The sequence below is a fragment of the Diabrotica undecimpunctata genome, chromosome 6, assembly GCF_040954645.1.
Source record: "Diabrotica undecimpunctata isolate CICGRU chromosome 6, icDiaUnde3, whole genome shotgun sequence".
Lineage (NCBI taxonomy): Eukaryota > Metazoa > Arthropoda > Insecta > Coleoptera > Chrysomelidae > Diabrotica > Diabrotica undecimpunctata.
Window position 1 is genome coordinate 11,869,965 of NC_092808.1, and position 17,082 is coordinate 11,887,046.

At 34.5% G+C, this 17,082-nt stretch overlaps 1 protein-coding gene across 2 annotated transcripts; it reads right to left on the minus strand.

Annotated features, from left to right (window-relative positions):
- Nucleotides 1–193: 193 nt before the first annotated feature.
- LOC140443132 (bis(5'-adenosyl)-triphosphatase enpp4-like) lies at nt 194–16,623 on the minus strand. 2 transcript variants are annotated; one of them, XM_072534219.1, is made up of 7 exons: nt 16,173–16,623; nt 11,055–11,427; nt 7,763–7,903; nt 7,516–7,668; nt 5,924–6,095; nt 4,073–4,282; nt 194–495 (listed from the first exon to the last, which is right to left on the minus strand). In XM_072534219.1, exons 2-7 carry the CDS (start codon nt 11,397–11,399, stop codon nt 236–238), a joined length of 1,281 nt encoding a protein of 426 aa, XP_072390320.1. In that variant the 5' UTR covers nt 11,400–11,427; nt 16,173–16,623; the 3' UTR covers nt 194–235. The 2 variants fall into 2 exon arrangements, with proteins under 2 accessions (XP_072390320.1, XP_072390319.1); XM_072534218.1 differs by having other exon boundaries at nt 16,281–16,622.
- Nucleotides 16,624–17,082: the final 459 nt, after the last annotated feature.

A 17,082-nucleotide genomic window follows, 5' to 3' on the forward strand; every position in this document is an offset into this window, starting at 1 on the left:
CCCTATTGGATTAGTAATCGCAAGTACCAACAGACAAATGAAAAATGCCCAAGGATAGGTTTGGTAAGGATTGTTGTAAGGCAATAGAAAAGCAAAACTGGGTTCGAATAACTCACATGAAGATTAATAATAGTGACATCAAAAAGATATATCAAAAGACATTTACAAAGAATTTAAAAGACAAAAACGAATCAATATTTTTAGATTTTATTTAAAAAAAATACATATTTTTGTCTTAGCTAACATTTTTATTTTCGTTGGTTTCTTTTTGCAATGCTGAATCACGGAGAATATCTACAATGTGCCACATTGATCCATTCGTCGGTCTTTTGGGTATTTCCAGAATTTGTGTAAATAGGTTATACAAATCAACAGACCGGAACGGTGGAACTTGATGCTGTTTCTTGATTCTTCGTCCTCTAGCCATAAAGAACGGCCTCATAGCTTCTACTATGTTATCATAACCATGGACTCCAAACTCGGTACTATTTGTTACTAAAAAGAAGTGTAGTAAATTATTAATTCAGAGGAATAAATAACGAAATTTTTAATTTTAAACATATAACTAGTTTTGCATGAAAACTGTCATCTGCCTAATTTTGATATTAACTGTCTATCTCTACATGCTTGCAATTGGTAGATACTCTCATATGATTCCGGTATAAGAGAGATCTACTTCCTACCAAGTACTTATAAATCCTTTTAAATATTCACCCCCCAGGAGAAATTCAAACGCGAAAAAAATCATTGGAGAGGACAAGGGAAAACTGTGTTCTTCTATAGGTGTCTCGGGATTTTGGAGTATTTGATGTCTTATACTTCGTGTAGGCTTCTCGTTTCTCTTTACATGTCTCTTTTATTTATTTTCTGAACCATGGTGTATTGTTGTTGTTTCTTTTGTTCAGTATGACTTTGCGTTTTCTTAGAACTTCTGTTACTGCTTCTTCAATGTTGTTTTTAATTTTTGCCCAGCTCCTGTTTATATCCTGTTTAAACCTATGTCGTCTATTTGTTTCAGCTGTATCATCTGTGCCAGGCTCCTTTGGTACATTTCTCTTGTAGAGTCGTTCCACAGTGATTCTACATTGAAATTTCTCTCGGCGATTTCCTGTAGAAAATGTTTTGGTGTTATTTTCATTCTTATTTTTGCTAGTACGTACTAGTTTGTGTTAACTCTCTGCTGCTGCTGAGCTAATGATTACAATTATGTTCAGGATCTAAGCTTTTATTTGTATTAGGACTATTTGATCCGACACAGTTACAGATATTTTGAAGAATCTTCCAGATTTTTTATCCATTATTACCGCGACGTATTAAAAACTAAGAAATTAAATGATTTAAGATTGTTAAAAGCGCCCTCTACACACAACCACTGAAATGTTAAGCTTAAATTGCTTATTGATTTGAAATCATATAATTATTGTACTTTGGCAACGTATAATAGTTTCATTAAATCTAGTAAAAACTTAAATATTATAACGGAGATATTTGTTTTTTTTTTTTTTAAATTGATAAATTTTTACATTTTACTGCAGCTACTCTTAATTTTTTTAATGGTGCCCTCTATTGGCCAGTATCTCAATTTCTATGCGAGATCGTGACAACTGTAAGCTTTTAAGATCGCCATACAAAACTTTGCTAATTCATTAATAGATGACGAGGTAAAGAAAATAATTTTAAATAATTAAAACATAAAATCTTTGATTTACAAGAAATGTTTGCTAGACATAATCATTGGCTTTTTGGACTCTTTTATTGATGTGCGGGTTGAGTACGTCAAAATTAAAAATACTATCAACAAATAAACAAAGCAAGAAACTTTAGAAAATCCAAGAAGCTGAAACAGATCTAGAGATGTATTAAAAGGAATAGAGAAATTAAATATATTTTATATTGAAAGGAAAATTATGGGAAGGTGACAAAAGTTAATAATAGTGGAAAACTTGTACGTAAAAGATACACATACTTAAAAACATCTAGTCTATATTTCCTGTTCTTTTCTAAGTTCTTCTTAGATTTTGAAGCCAAGAAAGACCTCTTTTCCTTGGTCCTCTTCTTCCAAAAAACCTTGTCCTAAACAACGTCCTAAATAACAAATATTGTTATTAATCATCTTTCTTCATATTTTTCCTCATCTTTCAAGATGAAGAAAATTGGATCCATATTGCACAAGACCGTGCACTATGGATACAAACAAGGGAGGCCTATGTCCTGCAGTAAACTTAAAATGGTCTGATGATAATGATGATTCTTATTAGTGCTCTTTGATGGTATCAAAGATCTCCCATTCTTTCCCAATTCTACGTATAACGTCAAAATTAATCATCCGGTTCACATAAGGAATGCTTAAGAGTGTCTGTGACACTATTATCTTTGAACTTTCAGCTTATCATATTTAAAATTTTTCATTTTTGGTGATTTAAGGAATTTCTCTTGTATGTCTTGTGAGATTCTCTACAACTTTTTAAGTTCTTGTTCTAGATCATCCGCTTGCATAGCGGTATGTAAGTTCCACGTTTTATTTATTTTCAAAGTTCAACAGGCTTTGGTGGCTACGGCTAAAATATAATTACAGAATATAATACCGTTGATTGAATAACTCATTTGGGTTATTCAATCAACGATCATACTCATATAATATTAAAAAACGTATATTAAGTGGGGTGGCTTCTTGTGAAATTATGCTTCTTGCCAATTAAATTGACGTACTATTATCCTCCATTCATCCCTGTTGTTACTCTTTCTTCCCAACTATCATTTCTCTCTTTTCTGAGCTCTTCCTGTAGGCTATCAAACCATCTTTGTCTGGGTAGTCCTTTTCTTCTTTTCGTGATTGGGCCTTATTTTAGAATCATTTTGGCATCCTTTTCCTTTCCTTATCACGTGTCCCATCCATCTCACTCTCTGTGCCTTTATGAAGCGACTGATGATGGGTTCGTTAAACAGTTCCTCTAGCGGCCTGTTTGTTCGTCAAATCCAACTTTCTACCGTATTTTTACCTCCATATGTAACTCTGAGCATTTTCCTTTGTCATCTTTCCAATTTCTTTGTATTTGCTTTTTTTATTGTCCATACTTCACTACCATACTTCACTGAGGGCCTTCAGAGTTTACCGTTTTATATGTCCCCCACTTTGTTGATCTCGATACGTATTTGGATTTCATCAGTGGTCTTAGGCTCTCCATCTTTTTATTTCCATTTGCCAATCTGGCATTCAGTTCCCATTTTTCTTGAACTTTCTCTTCGTAATCTTCTCTTCGAAAATTCTCTTCCATAAAATGGACTTAAAATGAATTACATTCGAAATTATATTCCCTGTGATTCATTAGATATGAAAGTAAACTGTCCCTCTTCTTTTTGCTCTATATTTCCGAGTATCATGTACTTTTACTTTTCCTGGTTTATTTCTGGGTCAAAATATTTTGCCTCCTTTTCTAATCTTTTATAACATTTCTAATTATTTTCTTGTTTTCGTTAGAATAGTAAGATCATCATCGAAGGCCAGACATTGATGCATATTGTTGAAGATGGATCCGGTCGTTTTAACTCGGCTATTTCTGATTATTGTTATTGTACTCATTAAGGAATACAGACCTTAAGGTGGAAAGTGATTCTCAGGAATACCTTAGTTTATAGAGCTTTCCTGTATCTGATATCTTGTAGTTTTTAATACAATTAAGACTAACGTACTGGGGCTTGATGATGTGGCAAATATTGTAAGCCTTGAAACCGGTGGCCCAAAATTTACCAACTTTATTAAGTAAAAACTAGTTAAGATTTGGAGTCTTGTTAGATTGTGAATAATCTAATCATACAGAGGTATTTTGGGAAAACAGAAGAAGACAAGAAAGATCATAAATAAGACCAAGATGGGCAAGCCACCTAAAAAATTCTTACGCTCGAGGTGGAGCAACAAAAAAAGAAGAATAGAAAAAATACTGGATGCTTATGTCCTATGCTATTGAAGCTGATTTAGATAGATAGAGAGAGATGATTATGAATAATTGAATAAAAAATAAAATTGATGAAATGTAATATAGTCAACAAACTCTAATAAGGAATTTATACTTACAAGTTAAATTATGTCTTCGGCCGTATTTGCGAGCGTCAATTATTAAATCTTCCAATCCATATCCAACATCGGCCATCACAAGGATATCAGGTGTTCGTGTATTATTTTTATAATGCCATCGTCTGGGAAAACTCCTTTTTCTATAAACCTTAAAATGTCCGTTTTGTCGGGAACCCTCCTTCAATGAATTGTATAATTCTAGTTCAAAACCTAAAAGATAATGTGGGTAATAATATACCTACTAATAAATGCTGTTCATAAAATCAGTGTATTTTTAATGCCTTTCAAGAAATTGTAATTGGGTAAGTGTTATTTAAAACTATTTCAAAATAAGCTTCCAAATGAGGTATTATTTTCTACAAAATGGCGCTCGTCCACCATTTTATTGATTATATGATTTAAACGCCATAAATTATATGAACAGGTGCCTTAATTTAGTTATTAAAATATTAATTAATTACAAGTTTAATGCAGAGTTCCACCAGAGAATTATTATCAAAAATTTATAATATAAATATTTCAAGTCCTCTCAATAATATATCCAATATATTATATTGTTTATCGAGCCTCTTTATTTTACAATCTCATTAATCTATCTATCTAATTAGTCTTCTTCTGTCCATCTTTGGACATAGGCCTCCCCAACCCTTTTCCATTCTTCTCTGTCTGTCGCTACAGTCATCCATCTAGAGCCCACGTGCTTCTTGATATCATCTGTCCATCTCATTTCGGACCTTTCGCTGCTTCGTTTATATTCCCACGGTCTCCAACTTATAAGAATTTTGTTCCATCGGTCTTTTTTTTGTCTTATATTGTGTCTGACAAATCTCCATTTCAATTTTGCAACTTCTTATCTAACATCCCTCACTTTTGTTTTCTCTCTTATCCACTCGTTTTTCTTTTTATCTATTAGTCTTATGTGCAACATTTGTCTTTCCATTGCTCTTTGGGTTTTTATGATTTTGTCCATGTTTGCTTTTGTAAATGTCCACGTTCGGGAACCATAAGTGAGAACAGGGAGTACGCATTGATTGTATACTTTGGTCTTAAGATGATGTGGATATCTTTTGTTTTTAAGAATGTAGCTTAGTTTGCCAAATGCCGCCCATACCAGTCTAACTCGTCCTTTTATCTCTGCTGTTTGGTTTTCTTAGTGAAGTTTTATAGTTTGGCCCAGATATATATATAATCCTGAACTTGTTCTATTTCATCTTGTCCGATCTTCATTGTGATGTCTCCATCTGTATTTGTTATGGTCTTGCTGTAATTCATATTAAGGCCTATCTTTCCAGCTTCTACGTCCAGTTCTTTTATTATTTTAAATAATTCTTCATTTTTATCGGTAATCAATGCGATGTCATCAGCATACCTTAGATGGTTCAATCGTTGTCGACAAATTTTTATACCTTTTTCTTCCCATTATAATCTTTTAAAAATATCTTCCAGAGCCTGATTGAAAAGTTTCGGTGATATTGTGTCTCTCTGTCTCACGTGTCTATTTATTTGTACTGATTTTGTTCCTTCATATACTTTAATTGTTATTTAGCACCCTACTGATAGACTTTAACACCATAGAGCTCATAGAATCACGATTATGCCTCGGAATTGGAATGATTTCGTTACGAATAACACGAGAAAGAGGACAACGAGTTTATGGAAAACGAGAAATATACTTCACATCGGTACTTGGAATATAAAGTCTCTAAGCACAAGAGACCAGGAAATTACAAAACGGAAAAGAATTACGTAGAAATTTTCGCCTTAGTTGGATGTACCACGTCATTTTACACCCATTTTTACTTTCTTTATACATCTTTTACTTGTACTGTTATAACAAAATATTGCACTTACCTTTCTTTGGATAGATTTGAAAGATAGGGCTAGATCCCAGCAGGGTATATGTCCCTGATTTCATATACTGGGTTATGTTAATTACTTTAGAAACTGGTACACTTAATATACCGTGATCGCTTAGATGCACCACATTAGCTTTTTCTGATAAATTGTGTTTTACTAATTGTTCCTACAAAAATCATCATATAAAGATAAAGAAACTAGAGAACTAGTGGATTACAAGTTTCAATCTTACTAAAGAGACTCACACCATATTTGGAAGATATTCTAGGCGACCACCAATGCGGCTTTCGTGCTAGAAGGTCAACTGTAGATAAGATATTTACCATCCGACAAATATTAGAGAAAAACTGGGAATTCAACCGCGATGTGCATTAAATTTTCATAGATTTCCAGCAAGCATATGATTCCATAAAAAGTATAATTATACTTTAGAATACCAAGAAAATTAGTTGAATTAGCGCAAATGTGCGTGACAGACTCAAATGCGCAAGTACAGATAGGAAGCAGAACATCAATGCCATTTGGTACAAATTTAGGACTTGGGCAGGGGGACCCCTTGTCACCGTTGCTGTTCAATTTTGCTTTAGAATATGGAATAAGTAAAATATCGTCTGAGCTAATAGGAGTATTTGCTGATTAAGGATCAAAACTGTTGCTGGCCCTTGCTGATGATATAGATGCAGTCACGCATTCTACAAGAGACGTGAGAGAGGTGTTTTCACAGCTCGAGGAGGAAACAGGTAGTCGGGGTCTCCAAATAAATAAAGAAAAGACGAAATATGGCATGGTAGATGGTAGTAACCAAAAATCCAAGACCAAGAGATAATTCAGATCTCAGATAATTTTTGGCTCTCAAAGAGATGAATTCACAGGAGATTGGACAAGACGCCGCAATGCGGACTTGGTGACTCTGTATGGAACTGAAAACATAGACATATCAAGGCAAACCGATGGGCAGGTGACATGGTACGATCAGAGGATGATAGACTGTTAAAGACAGTGTTTTTTGAAAGACCAGATAGTAGAAGATCAGTAGGCAGACCGAGAAAAAAAAGAAAGGATGATGTTGAAGCTGATTTAACTAGAATTGGGGTACAACAATGGGAAATAGAAGCGCAAGATCGTAGAAGATGGAGGACGATAGTTAATGCAGCGAAGACTCACCCCGAGTTGTAAAGCCAGTGAAGAAGAAGAAGAAGTGGATTACAAGTACCAGACATCATGTCACATTAGACTTATTGTCTAAAAAGATCTGATTTTAAATAACAAGCGATGTAAAAAAAGCCGCAAATAAAAAAAAATATTAATAAGCGAGCAGATCTTTATTATGCAAGATCTAAATAAAGAAATTAATAAGGCAACAATCAAAGATTAGAACTTAAGAAGAAAAAAGGAGGTAAAATCTGACGATGTTAAATTTACTAAGCAAATAGCTGACGAAGAAGTATGTAAATGAGATTAAGTAAACGAAAGATTAGAACAATCAAAACATTAGTATCAATGTGTTTGGTCAAGGAATATGAGTACAAGTAAAAATCTTAATTTAATTTTTTTAATAAAAAACTAGTTATGTATGAAATGAGTACCTCAATATATTTTGTGAGAGTGTCTAATTTTTTTAATTCCTCCATGAACTGTGTTGAATTTGAACCATAGACATGTGATGGATAATCAATTCCTTCAACATATAGCATAACTAAATTTGCAGGTTTCACTGGATCAGTTAACCAAGATATCACCTAAAATTTGCAATTTTAGAGGAGTTTCATAAATTATTTCAGATGTGAAATATATTCGATAATAAAAGAATAGGTACATAATAAAAATGCTTACCTTATCGACTTTTTGAGCATGTGTGAAATTTCTGGTGAATTTTTGGTTGTACGTTATGTCTTTACCTTGGTAAGGAAAATCCGAACCTGGCCACATAAATGAGGCAGAATATCTACCGTCTCCTTGTGCTTCATTCCATCGCTAAAAGAGTGAGAAAAGAAATAAATGGAGATAAGTAACTACTTAACTGTTTTTTCGAATTAAAAAATTTTATTATTTTATGAAGGACATATGTTTTGGAAGCACTAGAAATTAATTAAAAAACTCAAGTTTGTTATAATATTATATCAAGATTTAATATACATATTATCATCATCATTGGTGCTACAGCCCTATAAAAGAGCCTTGATCTTCCCAAGTCTATTACGCCAGTCAGTTCTATCCATTGCCAACTGTTGCCAGTTTGCTGCGCCTATTTGTCTACCATCCCCATCTACACCATCCCTCCATCTGAGTTTTGGCCTACCCCTACTTCTACTTCCCACAGATTGCGACATAAAGATTCTTCTAGGAGGTGATCTTGCCAGATGTCCTGCCCATCTTAGTCTTCCTATTTTTATAAAGGATACTATGTCTTTACCACCAAACATATGTTTATATCTGTGATATATCTCGTAGTTGTACCTCCTGTTCCAAACACCATTTTCACAGATGCCACCGAATATTCTTCTCGGGAACCTTCGTTCAAATATAAGCAGGAGATTTTCATCTGCCTTGGAAATGGTCCATGTCTCCTATCCATATGTCAACACTGGTTGTATAAGGGTTTTGTATATGGTTATTTTTGTTTTTTTGGCTTAAGTTTCTGCTTCTCATATGTCTACTCAGTCCAAAATAGCATTTGTTTGCTAGGATTATTCTTCGCTTGATTTCTTCCGTCATGACGTTCTCCTTGGTGATCAGGGACCCTAAGTATGTGAATTTGTCCACCACTTCAAAGGTAGAATTATCAACCATGAATTGATGGCCGATGTTTCTGGCTCTATTGTTGGGTGTTGATGCCATTATCTTAGTTTTATCTTCATTTATTTGTAGGCCCATATTTTTTGAGGCGGTTGACAAGGTGGTATACATTTCTTCTAGCTTGCGTGTTGTGCGGGCAACTAGGTCGACATCATCTGCATATGCCAAAATTTGGGATGATTTATTAAAAATGTTTCCTCTCTTGTCTATTTGGGCATCGCTGACCGCCTTTTCCAGAGCTATGTTGAAAAGGAGACACGCCAGCGCATCTCCCTGTCGCAGCCCAACATGTCTACGAAAAGATGGTATGTGTCGATATTGAATTCTGGTTTTTTCCAGTATTTGCCTTAGCACAAAGATCTGGTCTGTTGTTGATCGACCAGGCCTAAAACCACTTTGATGTGCGATATGCACTCAGGCGACCATATAAAATACTCGAAAATATTTTGTATTCTGTATTAAGGAGGGTTATTCCCCTATAGTTTCTGCATTCTAATTCATCGCCCTTTTTGTGTTGCGGGCAAACGATCCCAATACACCACTCTTCTGGGATTTGTTCCTCATGCCAGGCTCTCAGTATGATTTTATATATATATATATATATATATATATATATATATATATATATATATATATATATATATATATATATGATTAGTCAGAGTAGCACCTCCACATTTATGAAGTTCCGCGGGTATACCATCACTTCCTGGAGATTTATTATTTTTTAGGTGTTTTATTGCATCCCGTACTTCCTGAATTGATGGAGGCTCCAATGGTGTATTGTTGTTTGCTCCTGGGGGTAGTTGATTTGGATCTTCTACTTCGATAGTAAGTAGTTCTTTATAGTGTCCCACCCACCTTTTCAATACTTCTTCTTTTGTATTGAGTATATGCCCCTCCTTATCCTTACATAGTCTGATCCTTGGTTTAAATTCTTTTCTTGCTTTATTTAGATTTTTATAGAATTTTCTTGTTTGATTTTCCTTTTTTAATGACTCAAGTTTTTCTAATATTCCATTTTCATAAGTTCGCTTTTTCCTTCGATGGATGTACTTCTCTTCTCTTCTGAGATCTTTATATTTTTGTTCTTTTTCTCGGGTTCTTCTTTGCTGCATCAGTTTATATGCATTGTTCTTTCTTCTTGTAATGTCCTCGCACTCAGCATCGAACCACTCATTGCGTGGTGGTAGTCTTTGCGGCACTAGAATGTTATTTGCTGCGTCTTTAATGTAATTTTTACACTTCCCATTGTTCACTAATTGTTAGATTCTCTTTAGTTATGTTTAGTTATGTTCCCCTGGACCAAGGCAATATTAAACAAAATTTTAACATCTAATCCGCATTTTTCAACAGCTTTTTAAAAAAATAGAGCGGTCACCGGTATCCGCCATGGCCCCCCGGAGACGTTCAAAACGAGCGGACACCATATTCATCATCGATGTGTCCGATGACGCGACGAAAGGAAATTGCACAGTTTCTAGGTTTACTGCGCTACATGGGAATAGTGCGAATGAATTCCATTCGGGATTATTCTTTCCTGTATAAGTGTTCTATGGATTCCGTATTTAGTCCTTCGACTTTGATTTTTGTTTGTGTTGGAGCCGCTCTCTTGGTTGTGAAGTATTTCAGGATGAACACTGACTGCTGTGATTGCAGGGTGGATTGAGTAGCTCTGCGGTTACCACAGCCGGTTTCAAGCCCGGATAAAATGTGGAGGATGATTGGCAAGGTTAGCAACCTACCAAATACTGCTCAAAGAAACAATGACTCGTGATTGAACGAAGAAGTTGAGAAAAAAAATATAAAATTTTAAGTTTTGAAATAAATTCTCAATATTTTTTTCGTATAAAAAAAGAACGAGTCCACCAATTAAAAATCCCTTCGTTCAATCATGAAACATTACTATAAAGATGATCTGCGCAGAGTTTCAGCAAAATCGGTCAATTCCTTAAAAAACATTAGAGAAAAACGCGTTTAAATTTTTTGAAATTGACCGCGCGGTATTCAAAACTCTTTAAGTCCGGTAACATTGCTTGAATTTACTTTAAATTTAGTGTGAATTTTCTCTTGGAGTACTATAATTTCATATGAAATTTATTTTTTGAAAATACAAGACCTATGTAACCCATTATCTGCTTTATGTACTTATTATGTACTTCCTATATTTAAGGATTTTCCGGGAAAATAATATTTTCTGCTGTATGAAGTAGCGAATTAGTCTCTTGCTTCAAAAAATATTGTTAAAACATTGAGAAATAAATGTATTTTGTGAATAAAACTAAAGACCAAAGGATTGTTTATCTTGTCCTCATAGACAATGACTTACCCAAATTGGCACAACATCTTCATTATAATGAAACATTTCTGCACCTTTTTTTACAACCTTCTGTGTAGCTGAGTCAAAATAACTGGCTCCAATCACTCCATGCGTTTCCGCAAATACTCCAGTAGCTATTGAGAAATGATTGGGGAACGTTTTTGTAGGAAATATGTTTACCATGTAGTCTGCGTAAGTTCCTGCTTTCCTCAGACTTTCCATATTTGGCAGTAGTTTGGTGTCAAATAGATTATATCTGAATGCGTCGTAGGAAATTACAATAAGGATTGGATGGCGGGAAATACACCACACAACGTTGAGAATGGAACAGGATAAAATTATTTTTAATATCATTCTGGTCAATTTTTTTTCTACTGCAATTCTGAAAAATACAATCAATATTAGGTTAGGTTCAATATAAACGGATGCTTAACCACCCATGCACTCGACTCAAGGACCCGTCTATTGTAGCTAACAATCAATATTAAATAAATAGGTCTTGGAGCATATATTGTATGCAAATATGAACGAAACGTTTACTAAATATATGAGGAACTAAATAGCAAAAAGCAATAAATTAAGTTTTAGACGTTTTTTAAGTAAAGACTACAAAGTACTTGGTTTAGTTCAATCTACATTGTGAACTATTCATTTCAGGCAATGCGCTTTAAATCCAATATATATTCCTTTATGAATAATTCAAAACCAAACAAAAATGCATTAAATCCCATTTTAAGACCAAGCAAACTGACATAAATCCATCATATTTAACCAAACTGGAATAAATGCTTGAAAAATATTTCTGTGAACGTTTTGTTCAGTTTGCGCAAATCACCAAAAGATGGCAGTCAGAGTTCTGTTCATTTTGTTATGCGTAAGAATGTATTTTGCTTACTTAGGTACCTTAGCTCTTTCCGGACGGCAGATGGAATGGTGTATGGAAAGATGAAGGAGTTGATCGGGCTGCACCCTTTACCATAGATGAACTTGTCGAGGCATTGGGTTCACTCAAGACGCGTAGGTCCCCCGGACTGGATCAGATACCACCTGAGGCGGTGAAGGGTCTAGGACGGGCGGAGCCTGCGTGGCCTCTTGAACACATGAATGCACTGCTGGAAGCACAAACCTTTCCTGAGCCTTGGAGGACATTGAGGTTAATACTGCTCCCCAAGGCTAGGGAAAAGTATCGCCCCATCTGTCTTCTTCCATGCATCAGTAAGCTGTATGAAAGTATGTTGCGAGTAAGATTAGACGACGTGATTGAAAGGTCAGGTGGTTTATCTCGGAGGCAATTTGGTTTTTGTAAAGGGAAAAGCACGATTGATGCAATCATGAGTGTACTCGAAGCATTGCGCAACAGAGGGGATGATCATCGCTGGGCGGCCCTGCTGTTGTTTGATGTTAAGAATGCATTCAATAAGCTGCAGGGAACGAGGTAATCAAGGTAATGGAGGAGATAGAATGTCCTGGTTACCTGATGAATGTGGTGGCGGAGTATCTGTCCGCGAGAAGGATTACGGTGAAAAAGGGCACGATCTTGGGCGTGACGGCCGGGATACCCCAGGGATCTGTCTTGGGTACGACGCTATGGAACCTGGCATATGACGGGGTTATACACTGTGAATACGGAGAGGGTACAATCCTCTTTGCATTCGCGGATGACTTCGCTGTACAGGTAGTGGCCCGGGATGAGCCAGATCTCAAATACCGGGTTCGGAACGAAGGCCGCGTCGTAAAGAAATAGATGACGCAGCACAGACTGAAACTTGCGGCAGAGAAAACCGAAGCCATCATTCTGAAGGGGAAAAGGAACAGGCAAAGTGTTAAATTACAATGTGCGGTAAAGAACGGTTAAGAAAAGCGAAATAAATCCATTCTGCCAAAACGTTGGCAGAAATAGAAACGAAGACTGAAATGTTTTATAAATATCTGTGCAATGCATATGTTATTAGAACAATAAATTTTTTTTATTTTTTATTTTTATATTTTAGTTCCATGCATGCTTGCTGATAGTACACAACCTTAATCTTATATTCTCGTAATATTGCGATCTTTGGCATTTTTCAATATCTCCAAAATACCCACATATTTATACAAACTGTTTTTATTCCTACGTGTTATTCAATAAACAATGATTTTAAGAAATGTTTATATTTATTTAAATATATAAATTCTGAAAATGTAAGTAACATAATTTTTTAAGTCCGATAATGCAAAATAAAAACAAACTAGTTTAAACCAATAAACACTAAAACAAGTTTGTGTTTATCATATGTACAGTGACGTTTACAAACAAAGAAATTTTAATGTGACAAATCGATCAACAAACGACTTGCCAGCAAAGTCCATCTCAAACAATTAAAATAATTTGGACATGTTATGAGGGGACAGACACAGAAAACATGGAAAGGCTTATCCTTATTATCCTTAAGCCAAGGAAAGGTAAAAAGTCGAAGATCACGAGGAAGAACCCCAACAAGACGAATCGACCAAATTACCTGAATGTGCAAAAGACCTATGCATGAGTTAAAAGAAATGACCAGAGACAGAGATCTTTGAAGACGGACAATACACGACATCACGATGACCACGACACTCCTTCCAGCGGTTTAGTACTGAAGCTTACCGGACGCAATTGGACGAAATAACTTTTTATCCCAACAATATATCTAAGCTATAGAACACGCCTGATCAGCTAACAGGGACCTGTATATGTACGTATATACTTATATGTATAGCAACAAGAAGTTAGGAGACTTCTTCGATAGCTAATTAGGTGTACCGCAAATCGAAGCTTACTGGAAGCTATGGGACGACGTTTTATCCCGACAATAAATCTAAGCTTTGGAAAGATATGAATCTAGAAAGCTAGATATTTAAAATCACGTACACCTTCTTGTATCCAGTTATTGTCCCCACCAAATAACAAACAAACAAAACAAAATAACGCGTTTTTTCTTCACATCGACGCAATCAAAATGTCTTGCAGTAGACACTTTAGTCAAACTTCTGGCTAAAATCCGGTCGATTTTTATAACCAGGTTACACTTGTCCTAAATCCAATACGGGCATAGGTCGTTCATTTTTCAACGTTTACCTTGTTTGTCAAACTCAAAGAATTAAAGATTAGTTTCTTTTCAACAGATGCTTCAGATACAACTTAACTCGACTACACACTAGTGCGAAAAAGATGGAAAATCTCACTAATAAACGTATAAGCTATGACTGGAGCACACTGTGGATTAGATCATAAGCTGCTAAAAATCAACTGCAGGGTCAAACTATACACAATTGGAAAAATACATAAGATAAAGCAGCTAAGGGTAAATAATGCGGAAGAGTTTCAGATGAAAGTGATAAACAAGGAAAACTCATAAATATTAGAAGATAGACATTCAGCACATAGAAAAAAAATGCACACGTGTAAAATACAAAAGAACAATGTCAGGAAAAACCTTAGAATTAGTTGGAAGAAAGAATATTTATGCTTTACCTACCAGAAAAACAGGAAGCAACAATTAAAAAATAGCGGAGCTAAGCAGAAAATAATAAATAGTCAAAAAACAATCATATAAATAAGGTGTGATAAGAATGGAGCAAAATTCAAACCGATTTGATAATCATGAAATATTTAAAAAAAGTTATATATTTGGCCTGAAAGTTCAAGCCATTGAAGACCATAATAAAGAAGTAAAAACCGACATAAAGGGCATTGCAGAAACCTGTAAAAATGACTGCTCAGAATTCAGAGATACTTCAAAAGATGCATTAGTCTCAGAACACAAGAAACATACATTCAAAATGGTGCGACTCAACCAGGTTCGGAACGATTGGATTCCAGTAGCATTGAAGCCAGCTTTGATCTGGTTTAGGTTGGAGCTCTTCAAATAAAAATATGCCATTACTCTCAACCAGTTTTTTCGTGTTGATAAAACCACAAGATATGTTTACATTGATACTGATGTGAATAACAGGTAAACAAACCGAAAGCTATAAAATAAATTTACCCAACAATTATCACCAACAATGGTGTTACAGCCCTAAAATGGATCCGCGATCCTCCCAAGTCTATTTCGTCGTTCAACCCTATCGTCACAACCTTTCAAACCATTCCTCCATCTAAGTTTTGGATTACTTTGAAGGCTGTGACACGAGGATTGTTTTCTAGCAGGGTTGACACTGTTATGATCTTACTAGGTGTCCTTGCTAGATCTTATTCTTTCTATTTTTATGAGAGGTACCACGTCTTTACCACCAGATATTTGTTTAGATTTGTGGTATACGTCATAGTTGTAGCTACTTCTCCAAGTACCGTTTTCACAGATACCACCGAATATGTCATCTCAGAAACCAAGCTTCTGACAAATATTTAATGGTTTTTTTGAACATCGTCGACGAGTTTTTAATGGTTTTTCCAGATTTCCATTAATTTAGCCATATTGTTAGTTACAACATGAAGACACTAGACAACAGAAACATGAAGAACAAATCTAAAGATATAAAGATCTGCCAATAAGTAGGGAAAATTCTAAAAACATGGAAAAATTTGAAACCATAATATGACAATCAAGAAATACATTAAGGCAAAAATGGCTTAAAGATAAGACTGCTGAAATCATAGATATTCTGCGTATTCTTCTTCGGGACGAAACGTTGAACACCGCAGAAAGATATAATACAAAGATATAAAGAATACAGAGAGTAAATTGGGAGGGTGGTCATAAATTTCGCGGTATTGTGAAACACAGAAAAAGAAAATAAAATTTTGAACACCAAGATGGGTACACATCAAATAATAATGCTAATAATAAATATAGGGAAGGCAAAGTTGATAAAGAACACCAATTTCCTTGTTGAACAATTTAAATCGAGGCTAAAATAAGGCTAGGTCAGTTAAGTAAAAAAATAATAAATCAAAAATCTTGCAATGTCAAATGTACTTTTTTTTTAAATACAATTACCTTGATTTTTTAGAACATTTGAATCATAAATAGGAATTTTCGTAACGACTACCAACTTTCTTAGAGATGATACATAAAGAAGAAGAAGGTGTCTTCCGTGGTTCAATTTAAAATTTTAAGTTGAAAAAGTTAATTTTAATTTTAGGCGTTGAAATGCTAAACTTACCATGTAATTATAGTAGTTTTTTCCTATTAAACTTATAACTATATCAAAATATGTCAAAAAGTGTTCAATTTGCTACTTAATTAGCAATAATATACATGTTAAACTTACGATAAAATGGGTCTTCCAATAAGAATACGTAATAACTTTGTGCCCCAATTTCCTACACTTATTTAACAAATACACGAATAACAAAACACTCACTGTATTACTTCTTCTTTGTACAATTATTTAATGGTTTTCTAACGACTTAATGACACAAACACATCTAACCAACTAACCAAATAAATTAACAATATTGTTGGTTTTTTGTAAAAACCGAAGGTTTCTTTTAATAGTTTGAATGCCATGATTAAAATTAATTTAAATGTATGAACTTTATCGTCGTTTAAACATTTCTCAAAAACGCTAAACCGATATATCGAATTACGATAAGGAACATTAGATATGGGTCAAAATTAATGTCTATTTAATTTTGATAAGGTTAAGTTGAAATGTTTTGACATAAACAAGGATGATTCGTTGAAAAGTGAGATTTTTGAAATTTTGCGTTGTGAAATACGTATAAAATATATATATGGTGACGTTGACGTGAATTATGCTGGATCTGATATTAAATCAGATCACAATCCCTCCTAGTTAAACTACCTAAATTCAAACAAGTTCAGCAATCAAATTGGAAGTTCAGAGTTCTACTCCTATTGAAACAAAAAAGGGTAGATTGTAAAAAATGAAATAACAGAAGAAGTTGAAGAAAATCAAATAAATGCATCAGATGTAGAAAAAATATGCGAAATAGAACCCACCATAATTTAATAACTTTAAATGTATTTCATTAGAGAGCGTTTTAGAAAGGAAGAGTGTTTTTCCAAAACTATTATTTAAAAAGAAAGCTATTATCCCTGAAATGCAA